Genomic DNA, 13,548 nt, shown 5'->3' on the forward strand with positions numbered 1-13,548 from the left:
GGGCACTTTTATTTTTATCCACTAACAAAAATGATTTTACCATTTTATGAGAACGAAACACGAACAAATTTCATCAAAAATCGTATTTTATCTATGGTACTTAAATTATTTTAGTAAGCTATAATACCCTGTAATATTTTGTGTATGTGGTATAAAACTAAAATATTCAAATAAAATATTCAAATAATTAATACATCTTTAACATCTCAATTTAGAAGCATTCATTATTTAACGTCAATGGGAGCGCACACAAAACGCCACTAGAAAATGCTTCGTAATTAATTAAGTTCTACATTAAGTATATAAAATGCAAATTCTAAATCTCTCTGATTTAAATATGTAAATATTGTGCCTTAAGAAGCATGCACGAGTATACCGCAGTGTCTCATCTACTTTATTTAATTAAACCGACGCTCTGAACAATTGTATAAGTCTAAACCAAACCATTTTAGCTTCTACCACGTTCTAGAAGGCCTATATTATATGGATTTGAATCCTGTGGGGTTTAAGACATCGTGTAATGTAGGAATATGTACTTAAATGGGAATATACAAACGGTTACATATTGTAAATATTAGTAATTTAACTTAATTATTTCAATATTCAATAATTTTCACACATACTAATACATTAATGTATTTGTTTGAAATATTATAAGTACCTATACAAAACATTAATTAATTTTACTTTGAAACGGATAATGATTACAGGCACACACATTCTTCATTACAAGTACACACCCCAAATTCTTCGTATCAAATTACTCCCAGATTAAACAGATATACAATAACAGTTATACTGCGCTCGATGGCTGTCACCTTGAGCTGTCACTTATCGCACACAGCCGCAAACGCGCCACTTCAAACTAAACCCTTTCAAGCAACGCGTTTCATGTTTACGTAATCCGTGACCAACAAATACGGGTCAAAGTGACCCGGCGAATCTTGTATTCGTAATTAATTCCAAGTACTATGGGGCTAGAAGCGGGCAGTTGTCACGTGACGCCTGCAAGCTACGATAAAATAGAGGCTGTTTAATTTTGGCTCTATTCCATCTATGTGGCGTTTGAAGCAAATAGTTTATAGCGTCCGAGGATTAAGTCTAGTTAAACGTTATTTCATTATGACATCGCATTGAGTGTGAAAGACGGTGCTCTATAGATGTACCTATATTTTATAGTTCCTTTGGATTAGTGGATCTGATAATTTTGTGCTGGTTGCTTGTATACAAAACGGGTCTTTGTGCTATTGAATTAAGTGGGATGTTTATTCAAAAGATCTAGATATGGCTAGCTTTATGCCCGCGGTGGCACTCGCGTGCACTTCGCGTTATCGCGCTGTCGCGTTTTCATGGAAATTTCCCCCTTCAAGTTATTTTGGTGACCTTAGGTTGCCTAGTTTCTTCTAGTTAAATCATTTCTTGCATAATTCAAGAAAAATGGTTCAATATGATATTATGTACCTAATGCAATAAATTTATTAGAAATTACATATAATATTTTTATCTACAAATTTCCCTTTGACATAATAATAATTATGTTATACGATCGTCAACACAGAAATTTACCGAGAATTAACCCTTTTTAATCGTTGACATGCCTGTCTGCCTACCATCGTAGACACTTCCGTAGACCTTCTACGAAACTGCTACGATTTAGGAAAAACATGTTTATAATATATACTATTTGGTTATCTTTTACAACATAAATATTATTAAATATAAATAAGTTGTGCTATATAAAAAAAGAACCATTGAATAGAAGTTGAGTGTATTCGTATGTCATATAGCAAATATTTCAAATTTCCTTATAACATACAGATATCTTAATTTGTTTTAAATGCTAAAATATTCATTGTTATCACTTGTACAGCCGTGGCTTGAAATAATTGCCTTGACATAAGAAGCTTACAGTTCCACGTCGAAGTTGGCATTACTCAAAGCGAATGGCTTGTGTGCTGTGTGTGTTTCTATTTCATATTATCTTATTGAAACTAATTTACGTCTCAATAGGTTAAGACGTAGTAAATGTGGGATTATAATTAAGTAGCTTATTTTTATTTACATTTTATGCTTTAACGTTATTGGCTATTAAAATGATATTATACTTAAAGAATTTAGTTGCATTCAATAAAAAAAAAAACAGTTAGGTAATCAAAACTTTCATTAAGAAATACAGCACAGAAGGCAGTTTTAGAAATGATCTCTTTCAAATAAATCACTTAATTTATAATGATATTTCTTGTAAATTTTTGTCCGGTGTTTAACTTGTAGAATAATACCAAATAATACCAAAATTTGCCAAATGACTGCTATATAAATTATTATTATTAACAAAACCATTCTCAACAAAGCGTTGTCGTTATATTCAGGTTTGTGGGTGGTCAGAATACCAATAAAGATATCAAATCCAACGCACGTTATATTTCAGTATTCCATAATATAATAGAAATGTGGGGCAGCCTGTCCACGGGACACCATTTAAAAGATCTATTGTGTTTTGCCGGGTTTTAAGATAATGAGTCCTTATAGGCGTATTCAGCTTTGATCGTGGTCACTTGATTTACAAACGCCATATCTATTAAAAGGGGAAAAATAATTATTCCACTTCCTTTGATTGCAGACGTTTAGGATAAATTCTTTTAATTTGTTTATGTATGGGGAAATTAAAATTAATAATGACAATACTTACGGATGGCTGTTATGTTGTTGTAAGTAGATAGTATTATAAAATACTACATATATTAACTTTGTGAATGTAGAATATTATTAGCATATAAGCAATATGCAAAAACAAATTAAACGTGATAATGAAATTAAAAACAAAATCACACTTTAGTTTTGAAATGTTTTGTACTGTTCTAGGAAGAGAGCTGACATTTCGTACTCGTGACATTTTCGAAGGGAATGAGGGTGGGTGGCTCTAATTTTAAACAAAAGCATTTTATACAAATTAGTTCTGTTGTATGTAAGTAAGCTTGAACGTAGAATAATTAAGAAACATTAGAATTAATCATTGGTATATTTTCTATTTAGGAATTGGAATATTTTTACGAGAGCCCCAGTCTATCTTTTAACAGAGGGTAGTGCTGAAAACGTCATTTTTTTTTAAACGTAAAACGTCAACGCATTTAATTTCATCTTCCTGCTACAATGTGGAATTAGCTTTAATTGTAAAAACATAGCAGTGGCGTCAAATGAATTATTAACTATAAAATAAACGTACAAAGAACAGTTTTGAACCTCGACACTATTTTAAATTGTTTCGTAGGAAGTTTCTACACAGAAAACATATCTATAATACAGTTAAATCGCTTATAATATGTTTTTCATAATAACTTTTTATTCAATCACGTCACCATTCACGTAAATAAAAATACAATTATAAACGTCTTTGATAAAGCATTGACAAGGGTGCGTTCAAAATGTTGACTCAACGTCGCGCCGCGGCACATCACTTGACAGCTGACAGTTCGAACGAACAAACATGGCGGACAATCGGCCTGTCAAAAGAAATATTTACCCACACTTGACACGGTCAACTCGGAACTTTGTTACGGTAAAGATTTACGTTTGTGGTATGCGAACTAAAGGTTATATTGCGTATTAACAATTCAGGTTGGCGGTCAGTTTTGGATTAAAACGGAATTGTAGATTTACACACAACATATCTGTACCAACAGATTAATAATTATTATACTACATAAATAATTTAATTTATAATTTGGTTCGGACAGATCCATACTATATTAATATTATAAATGCGAAAGTAACTCTGTCTGTCTGTCTGTTACTCAATCACGCCTTAACTACTGAACCAATTTGCATGAAATTTGGTATAGAGATATTTTGATTCCCGAGAAAGGACATAGGCTACTTTTTACCCCGGGAAATAGGATAGGTTTCATCCCGGAAATCCCACGGGAGCGGGAACTGTGCGGGTTTTTCTTTGACTGCGCGGGCGAAGCTGCGGGTGGAAAGCTAGTATTACATAATTTACAAAATATATACACATTTGCAGTTATAACATTCGTTCAGTAATATCTATTTGATCACTAATACAAAGTAGGTACACGTAGACTACATGGTTTCCATCCTAACCTAATAGATTTATGTATTTATATATAAACAATATTATTATATTATGTTTATATAAATACTATTTAAATAAATAAATAAATAAAATAAAATAAATCTTTATTTCACCTTTAGATTATACAAAATTGAATATAAGGCTCTGGTTCTCTTGCTAGGCATAGCCTGTGTTAAGAGAGCCAGTCCCTTCCCTTGATACATCTTGGTCTTGTTAAAGGTAAAAATGAAAAGAAAATTTATACAAAGACAAAATTTAAAATAAAAATAAAAATAAAAGGGAGAATAGCCAACTCTGTGAATGTGTGCTGTGTGTGTTTGTGTGTGTGTTTGCGTGTGTGTATGTGTATGTATGTGTGTGAGTGTGGGTGGATGTGTGTGAATGTGTGTGTGTGTTTTATTTATTTGAGTAACGAGTGAACGTGTTGTGTAGTAGGTATAATTGCGGTGAGTTACATTAAGAATAATTTATTTAACTTGTGAGATAAGGAGATTTTCTAAGCCATCGTAATCATATTCGTCTAGCCATGATAAAACTGTTTTCTTAAAGGTGTTCCTATTTAGCTTTTTTACATTAATTTTATTGTTCAATTTGTTGTATATACGAGGAGCTAGTACTCTGTATGATTTGTTAGCAAATTTACTTTTAATAGCAGGTACAGGGCATCGATCTATCCGTTTATTCGCTACTTGAAGCGTAGGTACAGTATTAATATGGTATCTCTGGAGAATATTTAAGAAATATAATTTGCGGACACTAAGCACCTGTGCTTCTTTGAGAACTGCAGTGGTAGGACATCTAAATGGAAGTTTCAAGGCAACTTTAATAAGGCAACGTTGTGCTCGTTCCACTTGTATTAAGTGCGTTTTTGCCATACCACCCCAAGTGCATATGCAGTAGCGAAGCAAACTTTCGCACAACGCTTTGTAGGCCAGAATCAAGATGTTCTTGTTGGCAACAGCATTAAGTGACTTAAAAATATACACCAGGCGCCGCATTTTAGTCGCTAGGTAATTCGCTTGCGGTATCCATCTTAGGTTATGGTCTATTTGAATGCCTAGATATTTACAGTGCTCTACACGCGTTAAGTTTATACAAGCACAACTACTGGTATAGTGATGATGTCTGTTACACGGATAGGTATGTAATTTAATATTAAAATCACTAGTAGGCAATCCAGTTTTTGTTTTTGCGAAACAGATAAGATTTGATTTTCTTATGTTGAGCGATAGAAGGTTGTCCTCAAGCCATCTAGATGTCGCCGCCAATCCTGCCTCTGTAGCTATTTTGACGTCACGCCAGTTTCTGTGGTGGAATAGGATGACAGTGTCGTCGGCGAACATAGTAATGTCAGCGTTGGGTATCTGCATCATGCACAGTGGGTTAATGTAGATCAAAAATAAGATTGGCGCGATCGTACTTCCTTGAGGGATACCGTACCGAGAGCTAGTTGCCTCGTTGCTAAACTGGCCATCTACTTTAACACGCTGTGATCTGTCAGTAAGATAGTCCTGGAACCAATTCAAGACCACTCCTCTGATTCCAATATTTTGCAATTTAGCAATGAGGATTCTAGACGACACGGTATCAAACGCCTTTTGGAGATCTAAAAATATTCCCAGGCACTTCTCACCACGATCCAGATATGTAGTTATAAGTTCGGTAAGTCTTAGCGTCGCATCCTCAGTTGAGACTCCAGAACGGAAACCAAACTGGTGTCGTGAAATTATATTATTTACATTTAGGAAGTCGATCAGTCTTTTGGTAACAACTTTTTCTAAAATTTTAGAAATACTGGGTAGTAAGGAGATCGGTCGGTAATTGGAAGGTTCTGTAGCAGTACCCGACTTGAAAATTGGTACTATTACTGATTTTTTTAAAGACGAAGGAAAAATTCCAGAGCTCATACTAAGATTGCATAAAAAGGTTATTGGGTCAACTAGAATTTGAGAGAACTTTTGTAGTATATGAGAAGTCAAACCGTCCCACCCCGGCGAACTACTCTTTTTCATTGAGTGAATGATCTTATTAACTTCATATGAGTCTGTTGGTATTAAAGCCATGGAGTGGAGCGGCCCGTCCTTACTTGTCGCGTTTCTGGAAAGTTCGTCCTCTGTTTTATCAATAGAATTTAAAATTTTGTTTGCTAAATCCTGCCCTACCCCAGTGAAGAACTTGTTAACAATATCAAGAGACTCAACCGCATTTGTATTGTTACATAATAAATTATTAGAAGTTGCCGTTTTTTTGTTCATATTGCAAATTTCTTTTATCGTATTCCAAGTGTTTTTGATATTCCGATTATTAGAAAGTAACTGATTTCTATAATATTGATTTTTTTGTGTCTTAATGATTCTGTTGCACGTATTCCTATAGCGTAAATAATTCAAATGCATAATTTCATTCTTCGGTTGTTTTTTAAGTTTTTTATGCATTGCGTCTCTTTTTCTAATAGATCTCAATATTGCAGGTGTGATCCAGGGTTTCAGAATTCGTTTATTTTTAGGTATTGTTTTATTTATAGAGCTTGCAACTATAGAATCTTTAATACAATTTAAAAGTATATTTGTTGCTAGGTTTACATCCGTCATATCATAAAAGTTAAATTTCAACCAAGGCTTTTCATTTAGTTTATCACCGAGTATTTTCATGTCAATGTTGCACTTACTGTTAGTCTGGATTTGGTTGGATATGGGTTTTGTTTCTTCAATAAAGAGAACTATGGGCTTGTGATCAGTCAATTCAGGCAATACAACAGTTTGAAAAGGTTTTGAGGTTTTTATCATAAAGTGGTCTAAACAGGCATTTTTACGAGTTGGTAAGTTGATTCCTTCAATTAAACCGTGCATTGCAATAATATTCAGATAGTCGTTTGTGTGGTTACTTTTAAGTTCGTTAATTGCGTCAAGGTTCATATCCCCGGTGAGTATGATTTCTTTAGATTTAATATTTTGTAGTATTGTGTCTAATGAATGAAGGTAAGGTGAGGCGTTGGAAAAGCTGGGCGGTCTATAGGAACAAACGATGCTGCAGGTACCATTAATAGTTAATACGAGGCAGTTGCCTTCTACCATGTGCGGTTCATGGCACATAGTATTCAAACCTCTCCTTACATAGGCCACAATGCCGTCGTTTTGGTTTAAGCTGTGTTGTGAGTAGAACATATCGTACTGGTCAATTGTCGGTGGCGTACTGTCAGCATTCGTCCAGCACTCGGTGAGCACGATGACGTCCAGTTGCATATCCATAGCGCTAATGTGAGCTATTAATTGGTCGAAGTTACAGTTTATACTTCGTATATTAGCTGTTAGTATGGTGAAGCCTCGCTTGGTATGCCATTTGAGCACAAAACGGCATTCTGAATATGTATCGACATTTACACATGTTGGTTTAATATAATTATCCAGATCCGAATTAATATTGTTAACTAAGACATTGAATGTAAAAATAATATAAGATAAATGACTCTAAAGTAAATGAAAACACGTAAGTTTTATTAAGAATAAACGTTTGATATAATTCGTGGAAGAATGAAAAAATTAGAATTTTAAACGCCTGGCACGTTCTTGGAGAAATATATGTGTTTGTACGTATTTGATAAATGATAATTTGTAGGCGCAAGAAATTTAAATAGCAACCTCTAGTAAACGTAATAAATTGAAATTGTGTATAATTAATAAAGTTGTGGTGTGTAGTAATAGTATTGTATAATTTCTGTATGCGTTTAATTTGTGTTTTGTGTGAGTTGGGGTGATAGGAGTTGGCTTTTATTAAATAAATTATAACTATTTTATTGACATGGTGTAACATAAACAATGAAAATGTGAAAGAATTGTTAGCAACAATGAGAACAAACACTAGTCATATATCTCTTTTGATTTGTCTGAGTTGGTCTTCATTTTTTATTAGTATATGCGGTGATCCTTCTTTTTGGCGTAGATAGATTCTTCCATTTGACATCCAACAAAAAGCGTATGATTCAGATTTTGCGAATTCCCTTGCACAGTAGAACATGCGTCTGTCTACTGGGGTCAGATAGTCCGATACATAGGCTGGAGAAGGCTGCCCCTCGAAGCCGAAATGATTGGTATTAATTTTAGGACTTCCCGTCTTCTTATTGAATTTCTTGATAGCATCCAACACTTTGTCCTTGGACTGGGTATCAGTAAACTCCACAATTACAGGTGAGTCATGGGCTTCTTTCCGGCTTGGAAGGCGAAAGACATCGCGTATGTTTGAATACAGAGATTGTAATGAAAGGCTGTTGAGTAAGTGTTCTGCGTTTACAAATAAGTCGTTCTTTCTTTCATTTACCTTTTTAGGCAACTTCCTTATTTCTATGCTTGTTTTTCGGTTGCCTCGCTCCAGATTGTTCATCCTATCTTCTATGGTATTTAGTCTAATATCTATATTCTTTGATTCATTTTTTATCACCTTTATTTGATCATGTAAGTCTTCTATTTTATCAGATAAAAAGTTTATGGACACCTCGATGTCCTTATTAGTATTTTTAACCGATATTATGTTTTTATCTAGTTCGGAAATAGTTTTTTCCAGCTTATCCAGGCGACAATTTTGATTATTTGACAATTTGTTGAACATTTCAAGGAGCATGTCATGCATTTCTGACTTGAATATTGCAAACTCGTTCTTTTCATCGCCTGATAATCGTCTCCTTTTTTCGCATCTTAGCGTAATATTCGAGTCAAAGGCGCCTTCCTCTGAATTCAAATTTAATTGTGGCGCCGAAAGCGTTTTATTTGCATGTGGAGGTGAATGATACATGATATGGTAAAATTGTTTTGTCGTTATAGCCGATTCAACGTAGAACGTGAGAAAAAAAAAAAAAAAAAAAAAAATCAAATAAATCAGAAGGTAGGAAAGAAATTCTTCGATCAGTACTTCTCTTTCGCTCGCGTTGCGTACAGGCAGTTGTCAAAGCTTCACTGGCACACGTGTTGTTTGCAACTTGAGTGGTGAGTAAATGCTTCGAGTGTTAGCGGGATGTAATGATGATAGTACTCACTGGATAACTGCGGTACCATGGGAACACGTAGCGAGGAGATTATATTGTAAGTTGTTCGAACTTATGCTTTATTATTATTTACCGTGGAATTGTTTTAATTAAATTCAGAATTGAAAAGTAGTACACACGTCCGTACGTCTCTGCGATCGCCGAGGGAAGGGGAGGGGTATTAGTTTATATAAACATAATATAATAATATTAGTTTACGAAAAGCTTGATAATTAATATCCTTCTTACGTTCTTAGTTTATACGAGAATGCTTATTCTCTGTTTACTGAACGAAGAATTAATTTAATCTTTAGGAAATTTCCATAAGATTGTATACCTAGTTGGAGTTGTTATTAATTTAATCGCTTTTATAAACAAAAACCAATGTACAGAAATTTATTATGATATTAGATTTTTATTGTCAGCGATCTTGATTGATATAATTCTAAAAGCATGCTATGGCTTATAAACATTAGAACTTATATGTATGTTTTTACAGATTAGATAAATTTTGTATTAATTATTGGGTTATACTTGTGGCTTCCCTGAACATTAAAGAAATAAAAGCTTTATGCAATAAAATTTAAATGTAACAGAATACATTAATGATAAAAAAGTTTTATTAGCTTTTAGGTGCGCATGTTAATTTTGATGATATGGACAAGACATGCACTATGGTATTTAGTTCTAAATAAAAATAATAAAGTTCGGAAAATTAAAAGCTTGGTGATATGATAGACTTGTGCTATACCTATAGCTAATTATAAGCTTTATGATCGATATAAATCGAAGTTTACCTAACTGTTTAATAGCTTGATGTGATTAGAAGTAGATTTCTTTCATTTTCCTATTTACATATTTTAAATAGAGAAATACAATAACAAATACCAACAATTTTCTACATGTTACTTATTTATGTCCTACCATGACGAGTTTATTTCAAATATCCGGCGTCCAACTACAAAAAATGTACATCGTTTCCTTTTCATTTGAGCGTAGGCACTAGTGTCAATATGTACGTATCAGAAAAGCTAGCTAATATCCGCTTGGCAGCATCCACAATAAATATTTTGATAGCGCCCGCTAGCTCGCCGATAATCCGTCTTAAAATTGGATTTAATTGTTTTGTAATTGCGTTATAATTTGCTGGATGCGAATGTATCGATGTTCTGCTTTTTGCGTGTATGTTAAGTAATAGTTGTATACGTAGTATATTATTATTAGTCTGTGGTAATAGGTATAGGTTACATTTGAATGGGGGATATTGAAATCAATTATTAGGGAATGAAAAATCTCTTCTGAGAATGGAGTCTTTTCTGTCTTTTATATAGTCTTGTATAGCGTAAAATATCTGCTATTCTTATCAAAATTAATATTTGAACCAAATATTTAAAAGTCAAATACAACTCGCATTTTCCTAAATTATTCTTTCTCCAGCCAGGCAAGCAATATCAATGCAGACATATTCCGTCATTTTCACAAAGGACCCAAGATAGCAAGAATCTTCGCGTCAAACGAATGTCTCGCAACCCAAAGTCATAATACAAAGTAAACAAAAATATCTCGTAAAATGAGAGCGTGCAAATACATTGTCCCGTTGAACAGCAACTTTGAAATACTTTTTAGAATACTTTATCTACTCCGCGGTCTGGAAGCCGACTATTGAAGTTCTCACGATTTTTATTACAATGCTCTGTTTTGAATAGACTGTGGAGTAAATTGAAAATTATTTTTGGTACACTTTTAGTCATTTTTAGAGAGATATTAAACGATAAGAAGATATTATAAATAAGCGGATATAAATAAATAAATTAAATGATAGGCAACCATAGGTAGCCATAATAAATAATTGATTTGTAGAAATGGGAAATTTTCACCTTCTGTTGTACTAAATTTAATATTGATAATTAAAAATATTATAACGTTACTATATATTTAAGAATTTTTCAAAATAATATATAATCAAATAATCTCAATCTGGAACGATATTCTATCATTCTGTCTGTTTTATATAAGTACCTATACCTTTTAAAAATATTTAAACTGAATACATAATGAAATATTAAATCATTTTCACGGTATGGTTTATTGAATTTCGTGTATTTAATCTCTTAAAGTGTGTTTAATTAAAATATTTTGACACGCAAATTTTCATTAATAATATTCCTTCAGATTAATTAGAAAAGGGATGGATATTTTATAGTTAGGAGCTAACGTGGTTAAATATAGTTTGTGACTATTTATTAATAAATAAGATTTGTGACTATTTATCTGTATTTATTTATTTATTTATTCATACCTACTTTATTGCTCTGAAATAACTTAACTAGGAACTTAATCGAATTATAAATAAAAACAAATGGCGGTCTTATCGTTAAATAGCGATTTCTTCCAGACAACCAGACGTAGTTTGAGGAGAGGAATAGGGCAGAGCATAAATATAATAAGTAAGAATATATTAATATGTAACTATGAGATTATCGAGAAATATAATATATATTCACAATAGTAGGTATAGGAAGGAATAATTGGACCCATTTATGTATGTTTATTTGTAATGCTATAATTGGATTTGTATAAATTATAACAAACAGAAATCGAGAAATTTGGCAGAAGGAGACTTTGTCTTAAACTTTAATACTTAAACTTTCCGTTTGAACCACTCTATCTATTTAAATACCCATCATTATTTGTTGCGTTATTTTAAAGATGTGAGCATACAGACGCATATACGGGGGAAAGCTTTGTTTGATGCAGTGTAGTGAAGGGGAATAGAACAACATTATTTAACAATATAACGTTATATTATAACATAGTTTCAGTAAGTATGCAATGTTTACCAATTTTGGGTAACAATAACATTTCACGTTAACGCAAACAACCATCGAACCAACAACTTTAAACTTATTTACTGATATTTACACTCCATAAAGTGTTAGCACGAAATAGTTAATCAGACGGTTATCTAACAGTTAAATAGTTTGGTTATAGGAACGCGGATACTCTGTGAAACTATCTCAAACTTCCTACACCTACGCTTTAGGAGTTTTTAACTGACTTCGAAAACAAAAGTTCAAAAACTATTTTTTGTCTCTTTTTATACTTTATAATAGATAAGCTGGTAGTTTTACGATACTTCAGACAATAACTCGGAAGTTTTGAGGATCCTAAAATTTTTGTGAAATAATTATTTAGTGTAAGCATTGAGATATACATAATATGGAGACGACACCTCCTACATTACTTTATATGTTCCGCTCAACATAAGCCATATGGCTTAACTGCACGCTCATTTTTTATTTGTTTTAAAGTGAAACGCATCAAATATGCCTTCGTGATATTGCAAAAATAATACACATAATACGGAAAAGTGACTAACATAACTTTTCATCGGTAAGTACCTAACTAGATAATAATTTTTAAAACTTAGTTAGAGCAAAAAAATGGCGCACAGTTTTTGTTCGTGGTGTCTCCTCCATATGTAGTAATATTATCTTAATGAGTGTAAGCTACTTTATCAACGTAGCAGTCGATAAAATCTATAATATATATTAAATCCTTACATCATCATCGACCGCATCATTGACTTCAGTCGATGATGCGGTCTTGAATAAACAGATACTTGAACAATTTAAATTTTCGTTGTGTAAATATACGTTGAAGATGCTCAAATCCCTCCAAATTAATACCAATTAATTTTATTTTGTTAAATCAGTTTTATTTCTTCATGAACAATAATATAATATTAAATTTGATGATATAAGACAACTAGGATATGAAGTATAAACGTAATAGAGAGTACAATTCTCCAAGTCGATTTGATCTGTTAAATTTAAAATAAAATTTCACAAATATGCAATTGCATAGAAATAGCCACATTGTATCGGTGTCACCAGTCCGGTTTCAAACAATACAAACTAAAGATATATGTGCTTGCAGTTCGTGAAATGAGAAGTCGTTATTCAAACTGTTATGATTTTAAACTTTTGAATGTTAGAGGCAACCGGAATATTTATAATATTATAAATAACGTTATAACATGAAAATGAATATTTTTGAAAGTAATAAATATTTTCTTAAAATCACACACTCAAAAACTTATTTTGATAAAATGCAAGTTAAATTATATACTTTGAAGACAATCCAATTTCCCAATTTGTGTGATTGTGTTAAATGGATGTCAAATATCTCTTTTACCTGTTACCATTAAATACCTAAGGTACGTAAACCATTTAATAAGGTAGGTACCTCTAGTTATGAATATCCATTTCATATAAATGTGGTACTGATAGAATGTAATTCAAAGCTGACTAGGTTTCCCGACTTGTGTGTTAACATTAGAAATAGACACGTAGATATGTATAAGTTCTAGACACGTTCAAAACACCTGATTCAAATGTGTCGAACTCGTCTGGGGGAAAGCTAATAAGCTTCGGAACTTGGC

At 32.6% G+C, this 13,548-nt stretch overlaps 1 protein-coding gene across 1 annotated transcript; it reads right to left on the reverse strand.

The window, feature by feature from the left end:
- Positions 1 to 7,738: 7,738 nt before the first annotated feature.
- On the reverse strand, positions 7,739 to 9,273 carry LOC149486953 (uncharacterized). The gene has a single exon (XM_089697092.1). The coding sequence runs from the start codon at positions 8,873 to 8,875 to the stop codon at positions 7,952 to 7,954; it is 924 nt and encodes a 307-aa protein (XP_089553218.1). The 5' UTR covers positions 8,876 to 9,273; the 3' UTR covers positions 7,739 to 7,951.
- Between the last annotated feature and the right edge of the window lie 4,275 nt (positions 9,274 to 13,548).

This window comes from Colias philodice, chromosome 7 (genome assembly GCF_061535455.1).
Source record: "Colias philodice isolate Cphi_HAF_F1 chromosome 7, ilColPhil1 Martin Lab GWU primary, whole genome shotgun sequence".
NCBI classification, from domain to species: domain Eukaryota; kingdom Metazoa; phylum Arthropoda; class Insecta; order Lepidoptera; family Pieridae; genus Colias; species Colias philodice.

Bases quoted from the DNA above. Each gene is read 5' to 3' on its own strand.
- LOC149486953 (XM_089697092.1), bottom strand. From the start codon at position 8,875: ATGTATCATTCACCTCCACATGCAAATAAAACGCTTTCGGCGCCACAA.